This window comes from Protomyctophum parallelum, assembly GCF_964188405.1.
Source record: "Protomyctophum parallelum genome assembly, chromosome: 23".
Taxonomy (NCBI): domain Eukaryota; kingdom Metazoa; phylum Chordata; class Actinopteri; order Myctophiformes; family Myctophidae; genus Protomyctophum; species Protomyctophum parallelum.
In genome coordinates, this window is record NC_139715.1 from 26,314,458 (window position 1) to 26,336,126 (window position 21,669).

General features: G+C 45.6%; 1 protein-coding gene across 4 annotated transcripts in view; it reads left to right on the plus strand.

Moving 5' to 3' along the window:
- Positions 1 to 21,669, plus strand: part of dmd (dystrophin) — a 441,564-nt gene that overhangs the window by 289,088 nt on the left and 130,807 nt on the right. For all 4 annotated transcript variants that reach the window (XM_083758765.1, XM_083758766.1, XM_083758767.1 and 1 more), the window contains exons 31-39: positions 407 to 541; positions 3,245 to 3,394; positions 12,281 to 12,442; positions 15,694 to 15,804; positions 17,013 to 17,186; positions 18,350 to 18,505; positions 18,800 to 18,970; positions 19,327 to 19,509; positions 20,297 to 20,419. In XM_083758765.1, coding sequence (XP_083614891.1) covers positions 407 to 541; positions 3,245 to 3,394; positions 12,281 to 12,442; positions 15,694 to 15,804; positions 17,013 to 17,186; positions 18,350 to 18,505; positions 18,800 to 18,970; positions 19,327 to 19,509; positions 20,297 to 20,419 — 1,365 coding nt within the window. The remainder of the gene's footprint in view (positions 1 to 406; positions 542 to 3,244; positions 3,395 to 12,280; positions 12,443 to 15,693; positions 15,805 to 17,012; positions 17,187 to 18,349; positions 18,506 to 18,799; positions 18,971 to 19,326; positions 19,510 to 20,296; positions 20,420 to 21,669) is intronic.

Sequence of the window (21,669 nt, forward strand, 5' to 3'; positions counted from 1 at the left end):
ATTTAAACACACAAAGGTTAAATCCAAGCGTAAGAACATGTCTCATTTATTTAGCTTGCACAAATTTGAACCAGTACAAAAGTCACAAAATCTCTTCTCACTCAATACCAGAACAATACATTAGTATTAAAACAGGTGTAAAATAAATACAATTGGCAGGCTTAGCTTAGCTGGTAGTAAATGCACTATGCAGAAACCCAGGCCATAATGCATTGTTTTTTGCACAAATGTAACTGTCAGGTACAGGTACATTTGTGCAAGAAAAAAAAAAAAAAGAAAAAAAGAAAATGATTTTTGGAAAATGAGATTCGATTCTGAATCGGACGGCATTAGAATCGCGATTCTAACTCGAATCAATTTTTTTTGACAGCCCTAATGTGTGTGTGTGTGTGTGTGCGTGTTGCAGGAGGTGTGGGCGTGCTGGTGTGAGCTGCTCTCCTATCTGGAGCAGGAGAATGCCTTCCTGGACCAGCTGGAGCAGAAACTGGACGAGACTGACAACCTGCAGGGCGGCGCCGAGGAGCTGCAGGAGGCTCTGGACGTAAGTATAGGAGACGGCGCCGTCGACCCAAAAGACCTCCACCAATGACGTTACCATTTACTTCCAGGCCTCTTCCGACTTTAATTAATTCACAGGTGTCACCGATGATACTAATGAAGGCTCTGTTGTCTGGTCCAACAGAGTCAGGGTGCTGCTGTTGTCGGCTCACTGGAAACACTCAACGTACGGGCGTGTAACTCTGAGAGTTTACGCCCGGTTTAACTCTCTGTAAACCGGAGAGTTTACAGAGAGTAAACAGTTACACTCTGTAACTGTGTAACTGTTACACAGTTACACAGTAACTGTGTAACTGTGTAACACAGTTACACAGTGTTTCCAGTGTGTTCTGGAAACACACTGGAAACAGAGTGTTTCCAGTGCTCACTGGAAACACTCAACGTACGGGAGTGTAACTCTGAGAGTTACGGGGGTCCAATTGAAATGAATAGAAAATGGAGAACCACTGTACACCGAATGGAACGGATGGAACGGTTGCACATTAGCTTAATGTGCAACATTATTTTTTCTCACTCAGTAAACAAACCAACACAGTAGACTATAACTGTATGTGGGTATCTATTTCTAAAGTTGCATTCTAATGACTTTTAAGACTTTTTTTTTTCGTATACCAAATTGGCCAAATTGTCAAATGTAAGAACGAGGCAAACATTGTGAAAACAGCCGATGTACAAGCTCACAACGCATCCCAGTGTGACGCGTCATGAGCTTGCAGTTCGGCTATTTTCACGATATGTATCTGTGGAACCGATCTGTGGGTGCCTATACAGTTCAGTCAGGGTGGGGGATCCCCGCAGTTCAAATATCATTATATATACCGGTATTTATTTTTTGGGGGAGGCGGTCGCGGCTTTAAAGGACAACTTTAGTGTTTTTCAACCAAGGTTCATGTTTTAGGTTGTTATTAGAGAAAGTAAAAGATGAGTGTTCATTTTTTATTTTATTTGCTGCTTTCTTTCGTTTTAGGGATTTTATGGTGATTTATTTTTTTATTATTTACTATAGTCCTAATAAATGCCAGGAAATTCCATCTGGCCACAGAAGATCACAGGATCTAATGAATGTGAAGGTAGCCTACTGGGGGAAGGCTTATACTGTGTGTATAGTCTCAATATGTCAGTTTGTCACATTCAGTAGATCCTGTGATCTTTTGTGGCCAGATGTAATTTCTTGGAGTCTAGTAGGACTATAGTAAATAATAAAATAATAAATTGCTGTAAAATGTTGTAAAAGAAATTCATATTTAGCCCCATGCTCGAATGCCCCCCCCCCCCCCCTAAAATCCCTACAACTAAAGAAAGCAGCAAATGAAAGAAAATGAACACTCACCTTTTAGTTTCTCTAATAACAACCTAACCCATTCTGAACGGGAACCCATTTTGGCGCGCTACGAGCTTGTAGGTCTGCTATTTTTGAAAAATCGAAGAACGACTGACATTTTTAGAATCTGATCTCTGGTCAGAATGGGTTAATCAGACCAGTGTGTGTCCAGTGGAAACCTCGTATGAATCTGATCTCAGTTCAGAATGGGTTAAAAGTTTGGCAACCCTTGTTGTAGTGCACGACAGTACACACCCAGTGCAGAAGGCCACAGGACGAACACTGTTATCTCTTGTCGGAGTAGATATACAAACAGCAGTCTATAGCGCCTATCGCTAGAGAATCATGCCATATTGCCTCTCCCTGTGCTGTTAGCTTTCACAGCATTCAGCCAACACCACACGGCTGTTCTACACTGTAGATAGCCGTGTAGATTCTACAGCAATGTGCGCTACAGTAAGGCTCTTCTATACTGTACAGTATGTCAGATACAAAGCCGTTACATGTATCGTCGCTGTTGGGTATAGAAAAGATCTATCTCCATTTTCAAACTTTTTGTGTCTTTTAGTTTTTCTTTTGTAAATTAACTGCCCTGCTTGATCACGTGCTACAGCGTCACATAAAAGTAGCAGATCCCGCAAGCTTGTAGATCTGCTACTTTTGTATTTAAAATTTGATTGATTTTTCTTTTCACCCTAAATGAATGTCCTATACTTCAGGGCCACCTTGTCAAGAGACCCAACGGACCAGGCTTACTGTATTATCTGCTATTTTTTGAGAACCAAATGTTCTAATGTTTTTTTTATTCATTATTTTTTTTCCCTGAAAATATCATGTCGCTAGATAAAAATCTAAAACGACAGAGGCAGGTTTTCCCGCATCGCATGGCTTAACCTATTCTGAACGGGAACCCATTTTTGGTGAAGAACGACTGACATATAGAAACATAGCTTTATCAGAAAACTGTCAGGATGTAGAAGACGTTTATAGAATCTGATCTCAGGTCAGAATGGGTTAAAAAAAACAGCCGGAGTTCATTGTCTGAGCGTCAAGCGAGCCGCGTCGTGGGCATAATGGTTTTCAGTCTCTCGATCTGCACAAGGTCCCCAGGAGCCTGTACAGTGAAAGGGACTGGATTAGAACGCAGAGAGGAGTTTTTCTCCTAATGTGCGTCTGTATCCTCCTGCAAGCTGCGGCTGTATGAACAAGCAAAAGAAAAAGGAAAAAACAAGTTTCAGGGATAAATGCAGACCTTGTCATGGAGTCAATTGACATGGAGTGTGTGCGTGTGTGTGGTGTGTGTGTGTGGTTGTGGTGTGTGTGTGTGTGTGTGTGTGTGTGTGGTTGTGGTGTGTGTGTGTGCAGGCCCTGGAGGTGCTGTTGCGCCACCCGGAGGACAACAGGAACCAGATCAGAGAGCTGTCTCAGACCCTGATGGACGGAGGGGTTCTGGACGAACTGATCCAGCACAAACTGGACGCCTTCAACACACGCTGGGACGAGCTGTTTGGCAGGGTGAGTGCACGCACGCACGCACGCACGCACGCACGCACGCACGCACGCACGCACGCACGCATGCACGCACGCACCTTAGAGTATATATATGAATAGAGAAGGCACCCAGAGGAAATCTTGAGGCGAAATGGACATAGTGGCCGAATGAAGGTATTGCAGCCTGGCCCCAAACACATCAGACGTTGCTTAGTATTGATTGCACTGCAGGAACAAAGAAAGACGTCCACACACAGACAAGACAGATGGCATATAACCCATTCTGACCTGAGATCAGATTCATACGAGGGTTTCCACTGGACACACACTGGTCTGATTAACCCATTCTGACCTGAGATCAGATTCTAAAAATGTCAGTCGTCCTTCGATTTTTCAAAAATAGCAGACCTACAAGCTCGTAGCGCGCCACTCGGTGGCGCGCTACGAGCTTGTAGATCTGCTATTTTTCAATAGCTAAAGCATAACATGATGCTAACACCAAAATGGGTTCCCGTTCAGAATGGGATAAAAACAAGTTGCGTTAAAGTTAATGAACAGTCATAAAACGTTTATTTCGCTCGACATTATCGCTGTGGAGGGTGAAGGCGTGTATACAGTACATTTAAAAAGTACCAAACTGTTTGCTAAGTACCTTTTTTATCTGCCAGGAGATGAGATTGCACGAGCCTGTCTCTGTAAGTGTGTGGGGGTGTGTCGCGCGTGTGTCGCGCGTGTGTGTGTGTGTGTGTGTGTGTGTGTGTGTGTGTGTGTGTGTGTGTGTGTTCAGGGAGTATTACTCTCAATAATGGCCTAGTTATTTTTAATGATCTGTTTAACTCAGCATGTGAGGTATATGGGTTCTGTTCTTAAAAAAACAAAACCAAAAAAAAAAAAACATGTTGCGCACTTAACTTTCATCATATCGTTGCTGTCAGCCTGCAGGAACCTCTTATTTCCACATTTTCACTTGAACGCCCTACTTGTTCATACTACAGGCTACAGCGTTGAACGCCCTACTTGTTCATACTACAGCGTTGAACGCCCTACACACACTACGGCACACACACACAAGTATAGCGCAGATCTGCAAGCTCGAAACCCCGCACGAAGTGACGTGTTTTGAGCTTATACGGATCTGCATATACTTTTGCTATATTTCTTTATTATGAAAGTAACAGTTTTGGACATATGAGGTTTCCACCCGACGGAGACGATATGCGGTAAACAAAAGTGGACGAGACCGGCGTTGTGTGTGTGTGTGTGTGTGTGTGTGTGTGTGTCTGTGTGTCTGTGTGTGTGTGTGTGTGTGTGTGTGTGTGTGTGTGTGTGTGTGTGTGTGTGTGAGTGTGTGTGTGTGTGTGTGTGTGTGTGTGTTGTCACTGTTGTGTGGGCATACATTTGGTGGTGTTTATCTATTACACTACACTCAAGCGACTGTATTTCGTGGCCGCTTAATCACCCTGGGTTTGTAAGCTCTGAATCTGATCCATCATCTGCCTACACACCTGTTGGACAGCCTTGTTCAACAACAATTAAAGGTAGGGTAAGTGATATTTTTTGGTTAAATGGCTAAATCACTATATTCGGATAGTAATCATTGCTATGGAGTGTCTGTTCAATGACAGGCGTCTCCCTGACAGCTCTTTAATAAACAAAAAACATATTTTTTAGCCAATCGTGAGAGAGTATAGCTATATTCATGCTGAGCTTAATTTTACATTGCTCCAGTTTCCAATTTTGTCACTTACAATTCCACTCGTTTAATCTGTAGCCTGCCTGAGTTCTCTATCCTGATTGGATATCCCGACCTGAGATCAGATTCATACGAGGTTTCCACTGGACACACACTGGTCTGATTAACCCATTCTGACCTGAGATCAGATTCTAAAAAATGTCAGTCGTTCTTCGATTTTTCAAAAATAGCAGACCTACAAGCTCATAGCGCGCCACTCGGTGGCGCGCTATGAACTTGTAGATCTGCTATTTTTCAATAGCTAAAGCATAACGTAATGCTAACACCAAAACGGGTTCCTGCATAAAATGGGTTAATAAAAAGCTGGAGAGACATGTTACTGAATAAACACTCTATAGCAACGAGTAGAGCTGTTTAACACTTATTTTAACCAAAGAAAATCACTTTTAAGATGAGTGTGAAACATAACAAAAAGCCTGAAACTTTGAAAGGGTCTGAGCACGATTTAACGATATAATGCACGCACACACACACACACACACACACACACACACACACACACACACACACAAACATCATGGCGTGTGCAAGGCCTGTTCAAAAATGGTTGCCCTTTATTGAACTGAAAGTATTGCGGACGCTGAAATGAATATAGTGAGCTCGATAACCCTGAAACCTTGAAATAGCTTTTCGGTTTTGACCGCTTCGACCTTCTTCATGCCGTTGAAGAAGTTGAACAAAGAGGTTTTTTTTGTTCTGTTCCCAGGCGTGATGCTGTGATGTTCTTCTAGCTTGCTTACCAGGGCTGATCTGATTGCTGACGGGGGCAGGCTCTCGCTTGAGGCCTTGTTCTTTTAGCGCCGTCTGTTAAAAAGCACAAAAGCATCGACAGATCCCCAAGCTCGGAACCCGGCCTGCAGGCCACGCTTTGAGCTTGTAGATCTGCTGCTTTGGCTATGTTAGCATTTTGAATCCTGAAAAGTAACAGTTTTGGACATATTTTCTTAAGAATGTACAAGAAACCAATGTTTCGACAAGGATAGTCATCCTCGGGGTACAGGCTATATACCCTGAGGAAGAACGCTGGTGTCCAATCTATGGCTTTCCGAAAGTCTATTGACTTTGAACGTTTGTTTGAGAAACACCGTCGGGGCTGAGTACAAACAGAAACCCCATCGGGGCTGAGTACAAACAGAAACCCCATCGGGGCTGAGTAAAAACAGAAACACCATCGGGGCTGAGTACAAACAGAAACCCCATCGGGGCTGAGTACAAACAGAAACACCGTCGGGGCTGAGTAAAAACAGAAACACCATCGGGGCTGAGTACAAACAGAAACCCCATCGGGGCTGAGTAGAAACAGAAACCCCATCAGGGCTGAGTACAAACAGAAACCCCATCGGGGCTGAGTACAAACAGAAACCCCATCAGGGCTGAGTACAAACAGAAACCCCATCGGGGCTGAGTACAAACAGAAACCCCATCGGGGCTGAGTACAAACAGAAACCCCATCAGGGCTGAGTAGAAACAGAAACCCCATCAGGGCTGAGTACAAACAGAAACCCCATCAGGGCTGAGTACAAACAGAAACCCCATCAGGGCTGAGTACAAACAGAAACCCCATCAGGGCTGAGTAGAAACAGAAACCCCATCAGGGCTGAGTAGAAACAGAAACCCCATCAGGGCTGAGTACAAACAGAAACCCCATCAGGGCTGAGTACAAACAGAAACACCGTCGGGGCTGAGTAGAAACAGAAACACCGTCGGGGCTGAGTACAAACAGAAACACCATCAGGGCTGAGTACAAACAGAAACCCCATCAGGGCTGAGTACAAACAGAAACACCATCAGGGCTGAGTACAAACAGAAACCCCATCGGGGCTGAGTACAAACAGAAACCCCATCAGGGCTGAGTACAAACAGAAACCCCATCGGGGCTGAGTACAAACAGAAACCCCATCAGGGCTGAGTAGAAACAGAAACCCCATCGGGGCTGAGTACAAACAGAAACCCCATCAGGGCTGAGTAGAAACAGAAACCCCATCAGGGCTGAGTACAAACAGAAACTCCATCGGGGCTGAGTACAAACAGAAACACCATCGGGGCTGAGTACAAACAGAAACCCCATCGGGGCTGAGTACAAACAGAAACCCCATCGGGGCTGAGTACAAACAGAAACCCCATCGGGGCTGAGTACAAACAGAAACCCCATCGGGGCTGAGTACAAACAGAAACCCCATCGGGGCTGAGTACAAACAGAAACCCCATCAGGGCTGAGTAGAAACAGAAACCCCATCTGGGCTGAGTAGAAACAGAAACCCCATCGGGGCTGAGTACAAACAGAAACCCCATCAGGGCTGAGTACAAACAGAAACCCCATCAGGGCTGAGTACAAACAGAAACCCCATCAGGGCTGAGTACAAACAGAAACCCCATCAGGGCTGAGTAGAAACAGAAACACCATCAGGGCTGAGTACAAACAGAAACCCCATCAGGGCTGAGTAGAAACAGAAACACCATCAGGGCTGAGTACAAACAGAAACCCCATCAGGGCTGAGTACAAACAGAACCACCATCGGGGCTGAGTACAAACAGAACCACCATCAGGGCTGAGTACAAACAGAAACCCCATCAGGGCTGAGTAGAAACAGAAACACCATCAGGGCTGAGTACAAACAGAACCACCATCGGGGCTGAGTACAAACAGAACCACCATCAGGGCTGAGTACAAACAGAAACACCATCAGGGCTGAGTAGAAACAGAAACACCATCAGGGCTGAGTAGAAACAGAAACACCATCAGGGCTGAGTACAAACAGAAACCCCATCAGGGCTGAGTACAAACAGAACCACCATCAGGGCTGAGTACAAACAGAAACCCCATCGGGGCTGAGTACAAACAGAAACCCCATCGGGGCTGAGTACAAACAGAAACACCATCGGGGCTGAGTAGAAACAGGCGGCTTGAGCACGTTCAGGAGTTGCACAAGTGGGAACGCTCGCTTGTTTTGTTAAGACAACTCACACCCCCGCAAAATGCGATTCCTTCTGGACATCTTGGCCAGCTATAGCAGTAACAAACTAACACAAACAAACATGGCACACAGCATCATGATTTATCGTCAGGATTTATTGCCAGTCTGCGGAGCCAATCAAACTCATGACGAATTGGTCTGAAGTATACCTGTTGTCATGCAGAACCCTTTTCATTTGCTCCATCGTTCTGCAGAATATGTGTTCTGATGAGCTAATGATGCCGCCATACGCGCCATTACGCACGCTGCTAATTTTAAGACAAAGCTGTTGGGCTAAACTGAATGTTTGTATTACTCATTCATGTTCAGTATACTGTATTTATTTATTTTTTCCTTTTGCATGAAATCAGTTCCAACCTCTTTATAATGCTGAGGAGGTAGAGCTTCCATCTATAGGGACTGCGATGGTTCCCGGTTCAATCCCCTGCACTTCTTTAGTTTAGTGTGTGTTCGAAGTGTCCTTGAGCAAGACACCGGACCCTTAACTCTGGGGTGGGCAACGTTGATGATGTAGACCCAGAGGGCCACTATATTACCACACTCGACTCCAGAGGGCCACATTGCATAATATTGTTGGGCAGAAAGTATATAAGAAACCTCTCTATCCTCTGATCTACAAGCTCAAAATGTGTCACAGTCTGTGCATTATGAGCTTGTAGATCTGCAGGTTTTTGTAAAGAATTGGAAATTGCACAAATCTTTCTATATATAAAGCAATCTTTGCTTATACTGTAGTTCTGGGGGTCCCTGGAACAAAATATTTTGAGATGGGGGGTCCGCGGCCAGATATACCGGTATATACTTTTGGGTGGTCCTTTTGACACCTCTACACACCTCCATGCTGCCCCCCCCCCCCCCCCTCTCCACAAGGTGACACTGCAGACTTCATTATCTTCATAATTCTTCTGGCCATATAGGGTGTGCACATTTCAAATTGTTCTACTGTTATATCTACAATTCTATTAACATTGAGTGACCGCAGTTACCTCCAGCGGGTGACATGTCCCTTTAAGAAAGGGCTTCTTCACCTTGTTAGTTGTAAAAAAAAACTTGTGTTGATGATTGGTTCGGCATCATGGCTCATTCACAAAGAGAGGCCTCAGGGGGAATTCAATTCATTCTTATTTCATGAGGCGATATCGATTCGACCGGCTCTTCATCCAGAGTCTTCGCCCGACCGACCGTGACATGGCAGGGTTTCACAGCCGCACGGAACGGAACGAGGGACACACATTCTTTTTTTTTTTAGAATTTACCACCCCAAATTAAATCCCTGGTTCTTGAAATGTTTCCCCTTAGCTGCCTGTAGTTTTCCTGTTCCCTCGGGTTTTTAATCTCTTCATAATATAACCCAGACGTCCCTGTTTTTGGCACGTCATTATATAGGTGAAGATGTTCAAAACGTCTTAAAGGTATATTCAGTGATTTCACTTAATTCAAATATCACTTATTTTTTTGTTTTGTTGTGATAATCCTCTCTACTATAGAGTGTGCTGACCATATAAGCCAAGGAGTTCCTCCCTGTCCCCAGTTAACCCCTGGGGGTCAAAAAACCTTAGGTTTCATTTTTGGCTCTCTATCCTGATTGGATGAAAGGCTTAGGTCACAGCCAAAAACGAAACCTACGGTTTTTTGAGTGAAATCACTGAATATACCTTTAATACAAATAAATAGCCCATCTGCAAGCTCAAGAAATGTTGCATCCTGGGGCATTGTGAGTTTGTAAATCTGGTGTTTTAGATTGAGATTGTTGAACATTTGCGAAAATGTTGAAAATGTATTATCGTATTATTATTATTATTATTAATATCATTATTAATAATAGTATTAGTATTATTATTAATAATAATAATAATCATAATAATCATATAATAATCATATAATAATCATATTATTTTTTTACTTACTTAAATCATCACTTCTGTGGGTCCCTTTTCAGATGGGAGGGGGGAGGGGGTACATATCAATTTGACGGTCCTTGACATGAAAAGGTTTGAGAACTATATACCGTCTCATGTGGTTTTTCCACTAGCTAGGCGGCTGGCATGGTCGCTTCAGGTTGAGTATAGTTTATATATTTGCTCTGTGCCCACCCAGGCGTTATACCAACTCACTGCAATTAAGCTGATGTCCATGGCCTGTGGCTCTCACAAGCGTGGCGTGCGCGCACACGCATGTGCACGTGCCATGACTGATGAGTGTGGAACCTGGCCGTTTAATGAGATGAGCGTGTATGCGTGCGTTCAACTCGGCGAGCGTCCCAATTTCTGCGAGGGGGAAAACGGAGCGGTTTTCTATGGGGGAAGGTCAACAAGTGTGTTTGTTATAATAGCCTATTTAGTCTCACTGCGCGGATCGAGGACTTTTCTGAAGTATCAATTTGTCTCCGTCGGGGGGGAAACCTCATATGTCTGGATCTTTTTCAGGATTCAAATTGGTTTATTTATTATTTATTTCGCAAAAGTATAGTCTGCTACTTGTGATGCCTTCTGACTGTGTGTGTGTGTGTGTGTGTGCGTGTGCGTGTGCGTGTGTGTGTGTGTGTGTGTGCGTGCGTGTGCGGGTTGCATGTGTGTGTGTGTGTGTGTGTGTGTGGCAGGCTCACGGCTATACATAGCGTAATCATCCCGTGGATTAGCTCTTGTCACCTGTACGTACATGCACACACACATCACTCTCTCTCTCTCTCTCTCTCTCTCTCTCTCTCTCTCTCTCTGTCTCTCATTCTCTACTTACCCCATTGCACTCTCCCTTTTATCCTCTCTCTTTCTGTAGCACGCACACACACACACACACACACACACACACACACACACACACACACACACACACACACACAGGGGGTTTATGATGTCAGCGCATGTGTGACTAATCTGCTCAGTGACCATGAGACAAAGACAGACAGAGAGAGAGAGAGAGAGAGAGACAGAAAGACAGAGAGAGATAGAGAGAGAGAGAGATAGAGAGAGAGAGAGAGAGAGAGAGAGAACAGAAGTAGGAGAGTGACAGTGGCTGGACAGGACAAAACAGAGGAGGATGCTGGGTAAACAGACGGCGGTTGCTAGGGGGGTCACGGCTGCGTAGCACCACAGTGATTGGTTATCGGTGTAGTTGTCACTGACGACCGGGCGGGCAGCGACGACAACGACGATGAGACTGAAAGAGACTCCACGCAGTCCGTCCTACCAGAGGGTACACAAATGTGTGTGTGTGTGTGTGTGTGTGTGTGTGTGTGTGACTGTGTGTGTGTGTGTGTGTGTGTGTGTGTGTGTGTGTGTGTGTGTGTGTGTGTGTGAGTGTGTGCGCGTGCGCGTGTGCGCGTGCGTGTGTACAAGAATGCTGTTCATATTCTGGGTGTGAAAGCTGGGGGTCATTTTTGATTTCCGCGTTGGCTATATTCAAAGACAGCAGATTTATACAAGCTTTACGTACTGTATAGCTTGTACATTGAGCTTGTAGATCTGCTATTTTGGAACGTTTTTTTTTTTGTTGACAAATCTCGAAAGTGTGAGAAGTAACTCATTCAGAAGGCCTTCGTATATAGGGTCGGGCCTGATGGGCTCTTAATGGGTTAAGTAGCAGTTTGACTGTTTTACACGCTTAACCCGCATTTTAATCAACCCCCCTTCACTGCCGAGATTGTTGTATCACCTTTAGAGCATACGCTGAATTATTTGGGCTTTTAATCCGCGAAAATCCAGCGAAAAAAGCTCCCTCGGGTTGTTGTGATCCGAGCGTATCATCCACCATCTTGGTGCAAAACCCGGAAGACGCACACAAGACTCGTCTCAATGAGGCGTTGTTGCACCCCATGCATTTCCATTGGCCTCAATTTCCCAGAAGCCCTAACAGCCCACAGCATGTGACGATTTCCGGTTTCGTCATCAAAGCTGAATGCATCTAGTCTCTATCTCCGCGACGAAGACGGAGTTTCTTTTTTATTTATTACAATACAGAGGATTAAACACATGAAACAAAAGGGGGGTATGTCGTATATCGCAGCGACAGAAACCTGGAGTAATCCATTCCCGGCACGGAAACTGTTCTAACGTTATTACGAAAGTATAATTCAATTCACTTCACACTTTACGTGTGTGTGTGCGTGTGCGTGTGCGTGTGCGTGTGCGTGTGTGTGTGCGTGTGTGTATGTGTGTGTGTGTGTGTGTTTGTGCGTGCGAGTAGGCGGTGCGCAGGCAGAAGGAGCTGCAGCAGAGCGTCCACTGGGCTCAGGAGAACGACAAGGCGCTCCGGCTGATCCAGGAGGCTCTCGCGAACACGGAGCGCCACCTGGTGGCCTACCTGGGCGACCACGTGGACGCACAGCAGCTACCGCAGGAGGCCCAGGTATTATACACCCCCCCCCCCCCCAATGCTCTGTCTCTCTCTGTCTTAACCCGTTCTGACCTGAGACCAGATTCTAACGCACAGAAGAATGGTGGTTCTTTAACACATTTTGACCCGAGATCAGATTTAAAAAAATGTCTTCTAAATCCTGACGGTTTAAAAAAAAAAAGGCAGACCTACAAGCTCGTAGCGCGCCACCCGGTGGCGCGCTATGAGCTTGTAGATCTGCTATTTTTTCAATAGCTAAAGCACAACATCATGCTAACACCAAAATGGGTTAACCCGTTTTAACTTGAGATCAGATTCTAAAAAATGTCTTCTGCATCCCCACAGTGTTCTGAAAAAGCTATGTTTCTATGTCAGTGGTTCTTCGATTTTCAAAAGATAGCAGACCTACAAGCTCGTAGTGAGCTTGTAGGTCTGCTATTCCTTCAATAGCTAAAGCATAACATAATGTTAACACCGCCCAAAATGGGTTAATACGTCTAAAAAGCCCCTGGAAAGTATCTTCAAAAAGACAACAGCTCTTGACAGAAAACATAAATATTTGTCTCTCAACCGTCATCCACCCTCCAGTGAATTAACCTTCTGCGATCCTGTATACTGTTAAATAATAAATCATTTGTTCTGAACCAAGCAGGTTTACAGGTCAAACAGGGCAAGATGAAATCTATATTTCTTTTTTTTCTGGGAGAGTTGCATAACCTCGGCCCGAGGTACTTTCTGCCGTCCTTTTTAACCATTTCAATCCTTTTTTTTTTAGTCGTGTTGGACACACACTCGAACACTGAAGTATAAAGGAGTTCACCGTGAAGCTTGTTCAGTACTTTGACCTTTCTTCAGTACTACAGCGACTGAATGACAACTGAACAACTGAGTGAAGTGGAGTGGAGTGGAGTGGAGTGGCTTTTGTTTACTGCACTTCACATTCGTGACACACCAACTCAGTGGCCTTGTGGTTAGACTGTCTGCCCTGAGACTGGGAGGTCGGGGTTCGATCCCCGGCCGGGTCATACCAAAGACAGTAAAAATGGGACCCAGTGCCTCGCTGCTCGACACTCAGCATCAAGGGTTGGATTGGGGGGTAAGTCCCTGCGACATACTAGCGTCATGTCCAGGGGCTGTACTTGTACATCAAGCTGCCTCACGCTACAGAAACAGGAGATTTCTTGCCCCTATGGGCCTCATGGCTCGGCAAGGCTATACTTACTACTACTACATTCGTGACAAGTGCTACAATAGGCTGCATGAAAAGGAATATCACACTGCTAAAAGATTTAAGAACCTGAAACAAAACATTTAAAACATGGGGACATAAGGCCCAGCCCTAGAGGTATTTCAATGACTATAGTCTTCAAGCAAAGGGTAGTCCCAAATGAAGCCATACTGGACATAAAGGTGATAATGAATTGCATTTTTATAGTGCTTTTCCATGCTCAAAGCGCTTTACAGTGGTTCATTCATTCATACATTGGGAGGTGAATCGGCGAACAGTCGACGCCGGCGTCGTCACTTCCCACGTTCACACGCCGACGGTGGCGAGCTCCCACCGACCGACTCACTGGAGGCGACGTGGGGTTCAGTGTCTTGCCCAAGGGACACTTCGACATGTAGGACAGGAGGAGGAGGAGGCGGGATTTGAACCGCCGACCCAGGGATCATTGGACGACCTGCTCTACCTCCTGAGCCACAGCCGCCCCGTAATATAGCCCTAAATATAGTACACCACCACCACCAACAACCATATAGACACAAGTGTCTACTGATAGTCCAGGCACTACTACAGGAACTATACCGTTTATAGTCCAGGCACTACTACAGGAACTATACCGTTTCACAAATCATATAGTCAAAAAATTTCATTTCGTCTAGAAGATTTCAAATTAACTTCCAAATTGAGGTAAGGAATTCTGATTATAATATCGGAACCTTTCCTGGCTATTATCCTGACCGAAAGGGGACTTGGTGGTTGCGAATGATTCATGATTCATATGAATAGACTGAATGGTAATAATTGTGCATTATCCCATTCTGCGCGGGAGCCCCTTTTGGTGTTAGCATCATGTCATGCTTTAGCTATTGAAAAATAGCAGATCTACAAGCTCATAGCGCGCCACCGAGTGGCGCGCTACGAGCTTGTAGGTCTGCTATTTTAGAAAAATCGAATAACGACTGACATGGAAACATAGCCTTTTCAGAAAACTGATGTAGAAGAATTTTTTTAGAATCTGATCTCAGGTCAGAATGGAAAACTGTCAGGAATCTGTAGAAGACATTTTTAGAATCTGATCTCAGGTCAGAATGGAAAACTGTCAGGAATCTGTAGAAGATATTTTTAGAATCTGATCTCAGGTCAGAATGGGATATGAAAGAAGTCGTGCCCGGGCGGAGGTGGGTGAAGCCACAGAGGGATATAGCGAGGTGATTGGTTTCCCCCCCATTTCTTTGTTGAAGGCACAATGGACACCAGACTAGATTTTTCATGGATCCATAGTGAATGGGCTCAATGCTGCTTTTTTATTAAAATATGATGAGCTGATAAACCACAAGAGAGACAGACAGACAGACAGACAGAGAGAGAGACAGACAGACTGACAGACAGACAGAGAGAGAGACAGACAGACAGAGAGAGAGACAGACAGACAGACAGACAGAGAGAGAGAGAGAGAGAGAGAGAGAGAGACTGGCAGGCAAGGAGAATGGAGAGAGTGTGCGTGTGCATGTGCGTGTGCGTGTGCGTGTGCGTGTGTGTGTGCGTGTGCGTGTGCGTGTGCGTGTGTGTGTGTGTGCGTGCGCGCTAGTATGAGACAGAACATTGAGTGACGTTGTGCACTTACAGTAAGACAGAGATTATGTCCATGTGGACACTGTATGTTTGTGTGTGTGAATGCTGGTACTTAACAGACACACACACGCGCACGCACGCACGCACACACACACACACACACACACACACACACACACACACACACAGTACATACAACACATTCACACACACACAAATAGAGAAAGAGAGACTCTCCACCTTGGTGTGTGCTGCCCCCTTGTGGTGGGAAGAAAGTGACTCTGAAATCACTGGTTCTCAAATTTGTTTTCGTTTAGATGACCATTGCGTTTTTTTTATCAAAAAGATGTTTGGAAACCGATTGCCTTGTGTGTGTGTGTGTGTGTGTGTGTGTGTGTGTGTGTGTGTGTGTGTGTGTGTGTGTGTGTGTGTGTGTGTGTGTGTGTGTGTGTGTGTGTGTGTACAGAAAATTGAGACGGAGCTCAGTGGACACGAGGTGACCCTGGAGGAGATGAGGAAAAAGAACGCAGACAAAGACCCAAACCACCGAGTCATGACTCAGATAGACCTGACTCAGGTATGCACATGGGCACGCACACACACACGCACGCACACGCATGCACGCACACACACACACACACACACACACACGCACACGCAAGCGGGCGAGAGGAGTAGGACGAAGGCTGTAATCTACGTCCTAAACTAAATTGGGTAAAAAGCTAAAACCAACCATATCAAATATACTGACTGACTGACTGACTGACTGACTGACTGACTCATCCATCCATCCGTCCATTGGCTGACTGATCCGTCCATTGGCTGACTGACTCATCCATCCATCCATCCATCCGTCCATTGGCTGACTGATCCGTCCATTGGCTGACTGACTCATCCATCCAGCCATCCGTCCATTGGCTGATGGACAGAGCCATGTATCAGCCTTAGAGTATATATATTTATAGAGAAGGCACCCAGAGGAAATCTTGAGGCGAAATGGACATAGTGGCCGAATGAAGGTATTGCAGCCTGGCCCCAAACACATGAACGCGCTGTCCGTTGACTATCATTGTGCACGTTCACGACGGACGACGCTCGTGCGCGTTCAACGGCAGCGCGTTCATGTGTTTGGGGCCATGACTCACCATTGCAATCCGTCCCAGAATGCACTCTGTTCCTACCCGGAAGGAGGAGTGAATCCGCCTCATGCGCTTTTGAGCAACTCAATGCAAGTGGATGGGAGGAGAACTCGGGTGTCTTCTTCTCTATAGATATATAACTCTATGGTATCAGCGCTGTGTGGTGTTTCTCCCCCGTCTCACAGAAGATGCTGGGGGACGTGTGGACCAAGTTCATCCATCCATTGTCTGTCTGTGTGGTGTTTTTCCCCCTGTCTCACAGAAGATGCTGGGGGATGTGTGGACCAAGTTCATCCATCCATTGTCTGTCTGTGTGGTGTTTTTCCCCCTGTCTCACAGAAGATGCTGGGGGACGTGTGGACCAAGTTCATCCATCCATTGTCTGTCTGTGTGGTGTTTCCCCCCTGTCTCACAGAAGATGCTGGGGGATGTGTGGACCAAGTTCATCCATCCATTGTCTGTCTGTGTGGTGTTTTTCCCCCTGTCTCACAGAAGATGCTGGGGGATGTGTGGACCAAGTTCATCCATCCATTGTCTGTCTGTGTGGTGTTTCTCCCCCTGTCTCACAGAAGATGCTGGGGGACGTGTGGACCAAGTTCATCCATCCATTGTCTGTCTGTGTGGTGTTTCTCCCCCTGTCTCACAGAAGATGCTGGGGGACGTGTGGACCAAGTTCCGTCTGTTCCAGAAGCCGGCCAACTTCGACCAGCGGCTGGCCGACTGCGAGCGCACGCTGGCCGGGGTCAAGGGTCAACTGGTCATGCTGGACATCCGCAGCGTGGAGCAGGACGTGGTGCAGTCCCAGCTGGAGCAATGCATGGTGGGTACTGTAGTCACATGCAAGCGCGCGGGCGGGCGGAGATTATAAAATGAGCCTGTGTGAACGGGGCGTTTCCCCCCCGATGAGAGCAGCGCTTTCTCTGGGCGGGGCTTAACCCATTCTGAACGGGAACCCATTTTGGTGTTAGCGTCATGTTATGCTTTAGCTATTGAAAAATAGCAGACCTACAAGCTCATAGCGCGCCACCGAGTGGCGCGCTATGAGCTTGTAGATCTGCTATTTTTGAAAAAATCGAAGAACGACTGACATTTTTTAGAATATGATCTCAGGTCAGAATGGGTTAATCAGACCAGTGTGTGTCCAGTGGAAACCTCGTATGAATCTGATCTCAGGTCAGAATGGGTTTACACCTCACCTGATGACAATGCTCAGGTGAGTTTCAGTGATGTCATCAGTGTCACTGATAGCATGATTCCTAACTACACACGCCTGCCTTCTGCCATGCAGGGTGTCTATGGTATACTCTGTTTGTTAGAATACTGCTTATAGGCCATGATGCTGGTTCTGTTATTCTTTCACCTAAACGTCATCAGTGATGTTCATTGCAATGCCATTTCAATGCCATTGGTCATGATATTTGCATATAAATACCCCCCACAGAGGCTGACATTCACACAAATGAAATATTTCTGGACATTTTTTTAACCTATGACTTTTGACCTTTAACCCTAATAAAAGTAAGTAAAATAATTGTAATATATGTTTTTTTGTGATCATTAGAATGTCTAGAACATGTTTTATTCATTATTGTGAAAGATATCCCCCAAATGTAAATTATTAATTTATTATATTATTATATAATTATTATACATTTTTCATCAAACTTAATTTTTTTTAACATATTTTTTTGTCTTAGTCCCAGTAGTACAAAGTAGTAGTAAGGTTGAAATCTATTTTTTGCAAGTAGAAATTAATGCGGGTCTTAGAGGGTTGAGGTACTTTGCTTGATTGATTGATTGATTGATTACCTGGAATTACAGGGTCTTTTAACGGAGGAAGTGAACTTATCTTTCTCGGGTCGGTCAAAAGTGCATCGCCTCATTCTTGTGTGTGTGTGTGTGTGTGTGTGTGTGTGTGTGTGTGTGTGTGTGTGTGCGCGTGTGCGTGTGCGTGTGTGTGCGTGTGTCCGTCCCCGCTAACAGAAGCTGTACAAGACGCTGAGCGAGGTGAAGGGCGAGGTGGAGACGGTGATCAAGACGGGCAGACAGGTGGTGCAGAGGCAGCAGACGGAGCAGCCCAGGGAGCTGGACGACAGGCTGACCGCTCTCAAGCTGCTCTACAACCAGCTGGGCTCGCAGGTCAGCGCACGCACACACACACACACACACACACACACACACACACACACACACACACACACAGGCTGCTGCTCTAGAACCATCTGCACACAACCAAGCATTTAATGACTTGTCCTTTAGCCTCTACTGGATCTCTTCTCCACTAGTCCCTCTATATATAACATATATGGCCAGTGATTCATGTCATCATTGTGGAATTCTCTGCCATTGCATCTATTTTCCAGAGAAGTAAACTTGTTGTGTGTGTGCGTGCGTGCGTGCGTGTGTGCGTGCGTGCGCCCCTGTCTTCTCCAGGTGACAGAGAGTAAGTTGGAGTTGGAGAAGAGTGTGAAGTTGTCGAGGAAGTTGCGCAAGGAGCTGAACGCGCTGACGGAGTGGCTGGCCGCCACGGACGCCGAGCTCACGCACCGCTCTGCCGTGGACGGCATGCCACAGGACCTGGAGGGAGAGCTGGCATGGGCCCAGGTGACACACACACACACATACACACACACACACTAAAACTAAGACGAAAATTGCTCGTCGACTACCTTTTTCCACTGGTGAAAACTAAATGGCGACTAAAACTAAGACTAAATATATTGACAATTTCGTCAACAAATACAATACAATACATGAAAGTGTTTGAGAACGACTGACACAGAAAAAACAGCTTTTTCAAAGAAAACAGTCGGGATTATCGAAGACATTTCGCAGAATCGTTCCCAGGTCAGAATGGGTTAATCAGACCAGTGTGTATCCAGTGGAAACTTCGTATGAATCTGATCTCCGGTCAGAATGGGTTTTAAAGACCCTCCTCTCCTCTCTCTCTCTCTCTCCAGGGCGTACAGGGGGAGACGGTGAACCGGCAGCCCCAGCTGCAGGCCGTGGTGGACCTGGCCGAGGCCCTGAAGGCCGTGCTAAGGGGGGACCACGGGGGGCTGGTGGACGACAAGGTCAGCCTGCTGCGCTGCAACTGGATCGCCGTCACCTCCCGGGCCGAGGAGTGGCTCAACCTGCTGCTGGTACGTTTCAACGGGGGAGAGTGTGTCAGCGCCGGCCGGCCGAATGGTTTGCGGAGCGGTCTTGATATCGGGAAGGTTGCTATAGTTCGTATATCCCCCGGACCGGTACACGTTAAAATTACCACCGTTGAAGTGCCCCTGAGGCATTGAACCCCCTACCATGAAATGTTCTATGAGCAGGGCCTGGCTGTAAACAAGTTCTTGAGCTTAGTCCAGTTACCCTGGGTAAACATAGTACCTTTCCTTTCCTTTCCTTTCCTTTCCTTGCGCGCGCACCAAGGTTATAATAGTTAACTAAAACTAACTAAAAAATAAAAATAAATTTAAAAAAACGGTCCTCAAAACTAACTGAAATTACAGACAAAATACACTTTATGTACTTTCGGATATTTATAATAATAATCCTTTTAAATTCATTAGATTAATTTCCTCATTTCTCCAACAAGTCTTACGGCAGTTTTCAGCACCGTACGGCAGCATGTAGCCACGCTAACCCTAACCCACAAATAAACCAAAGTTTGAAAAAAAACGAAAACTAAACTATAACTAAACTAAAACTAAGCATTTTCACCAAAATAAAAACTAAATAAAAACTAGCAAACCCGCTCTAAAAACTAACTAAAACTTGGATTTAAAAAAAGTACTCAAGTAAGGTACAAATGCCTCAAAAGCAGTAAGTAAATGTACGTAGTTACTTCCCCCCCCACTGCCCGTGGGTGGGAATGTACTGTGCGATGTGCGATGGGCGCCGACCGGTTTGCTTCTCTCTCTCTCTCTCTGTGGTCAGGACTACCAGCGGCAGATGCAGAGGCTGGACGGGGAGATGACGGAAGTGAGCGACTGGATCGACGGAGCGGAGAGGAAGATGGAGGAGATGGACAGAGAGGGGCCCAACGACGCCGTGCTCAAGGTTCCCCAACTTCTTCTCGTCTCTTTCGTTTGCGTTTAGCAATTTTCCACCACGATTCCTTCCCAGTGTAACACTCTTTGACGTTCCAGTGTTTGGAAATACAGTATTGTGTTACTTTAACTTTTTGTTAAAGGACAACTTTAGTATTTTTTCAACCAAAGGTTCATGTTTTAGGTTGTTATTAGAGAAACTAAAAGGTGAGTGTTATTTTTCTTTCATTTGCTGCTTTCTTTCGTTTTAGGGATTTTAGCAGTTTCTGACATGGGGGCGGGGGCATTTGAGCATGGGGCTAAATATGTATTTTTTTTTACAGAATATTATGGCGATTTATTATTTTATTATTTACTATAGTCCTAATAAACCCCAAGAAATTACATCTGACCACAAAAGATCACAGGATCTATTGAATGTGACATATTGAGCCTATACACACAGTATAAGCCTTGCAGTAGACTACCTTCACATTCAGTATATCCTGTGATCTTCTGTGGCCAGATGTCATTTCCTGGGGTTTATTAGGACTATAGTAGCCTCGGTACCAGGCTTTCATTTTTGTTGGTGCAAAAATGTAAAGCCTGGAGGAACGCATTGGCCGCTCTGGTCTAAAAGTGGGAGTCAACCCTTCCGGGTGGGCGTCGCTCCAAATGATGTGACGTAGCGCTGCACTAGGGGGGAGAGGAGGGGCCGGGGGTGACGGACAGATCGATGAGATCCAATCAGGGCGTGCGCAAATCTGAGCCGCGACCCGCCCCTCTAGACCAGAAACCTAACACGTTAGCTCAGGCTAGGACTATAGTAAATAATAAAAAAATAAATCAACATAAAATTTGGTAAAAATAATACATATTTAGCCCCATGCTCGAATGCCCCCGCCCCCCTGTCAAAAAGAGCTAAAATCCCTAAAACGAAAGAAAGCACTTTTTTTAATGACATCCTAAAACATGAACCTTGGTTGAAAAAAACTAAAGTTGTCCTTTAACACCCCATCCGCGAGCGAGCGAACGGTGAAATCTCATTCGAACACTGTGTTTTTCAATGAGCCTGTCCTGACGTACCGCGTGCGCGACAACGCGCCGTGCAGCGCCGTCGTCCACCCCTCCTATATTCCCTCGCAGAGTCTCTATTTGAACGATGTTTTGCGAGCCCCAAACACTTTCATTGGTTGAGATCTATACACGCTACTGTTTAATTGGTCATTCGATTGGTTTAGGCTACGTCGCAACGCAATGGCCATCGCTCCGTATCCAGGA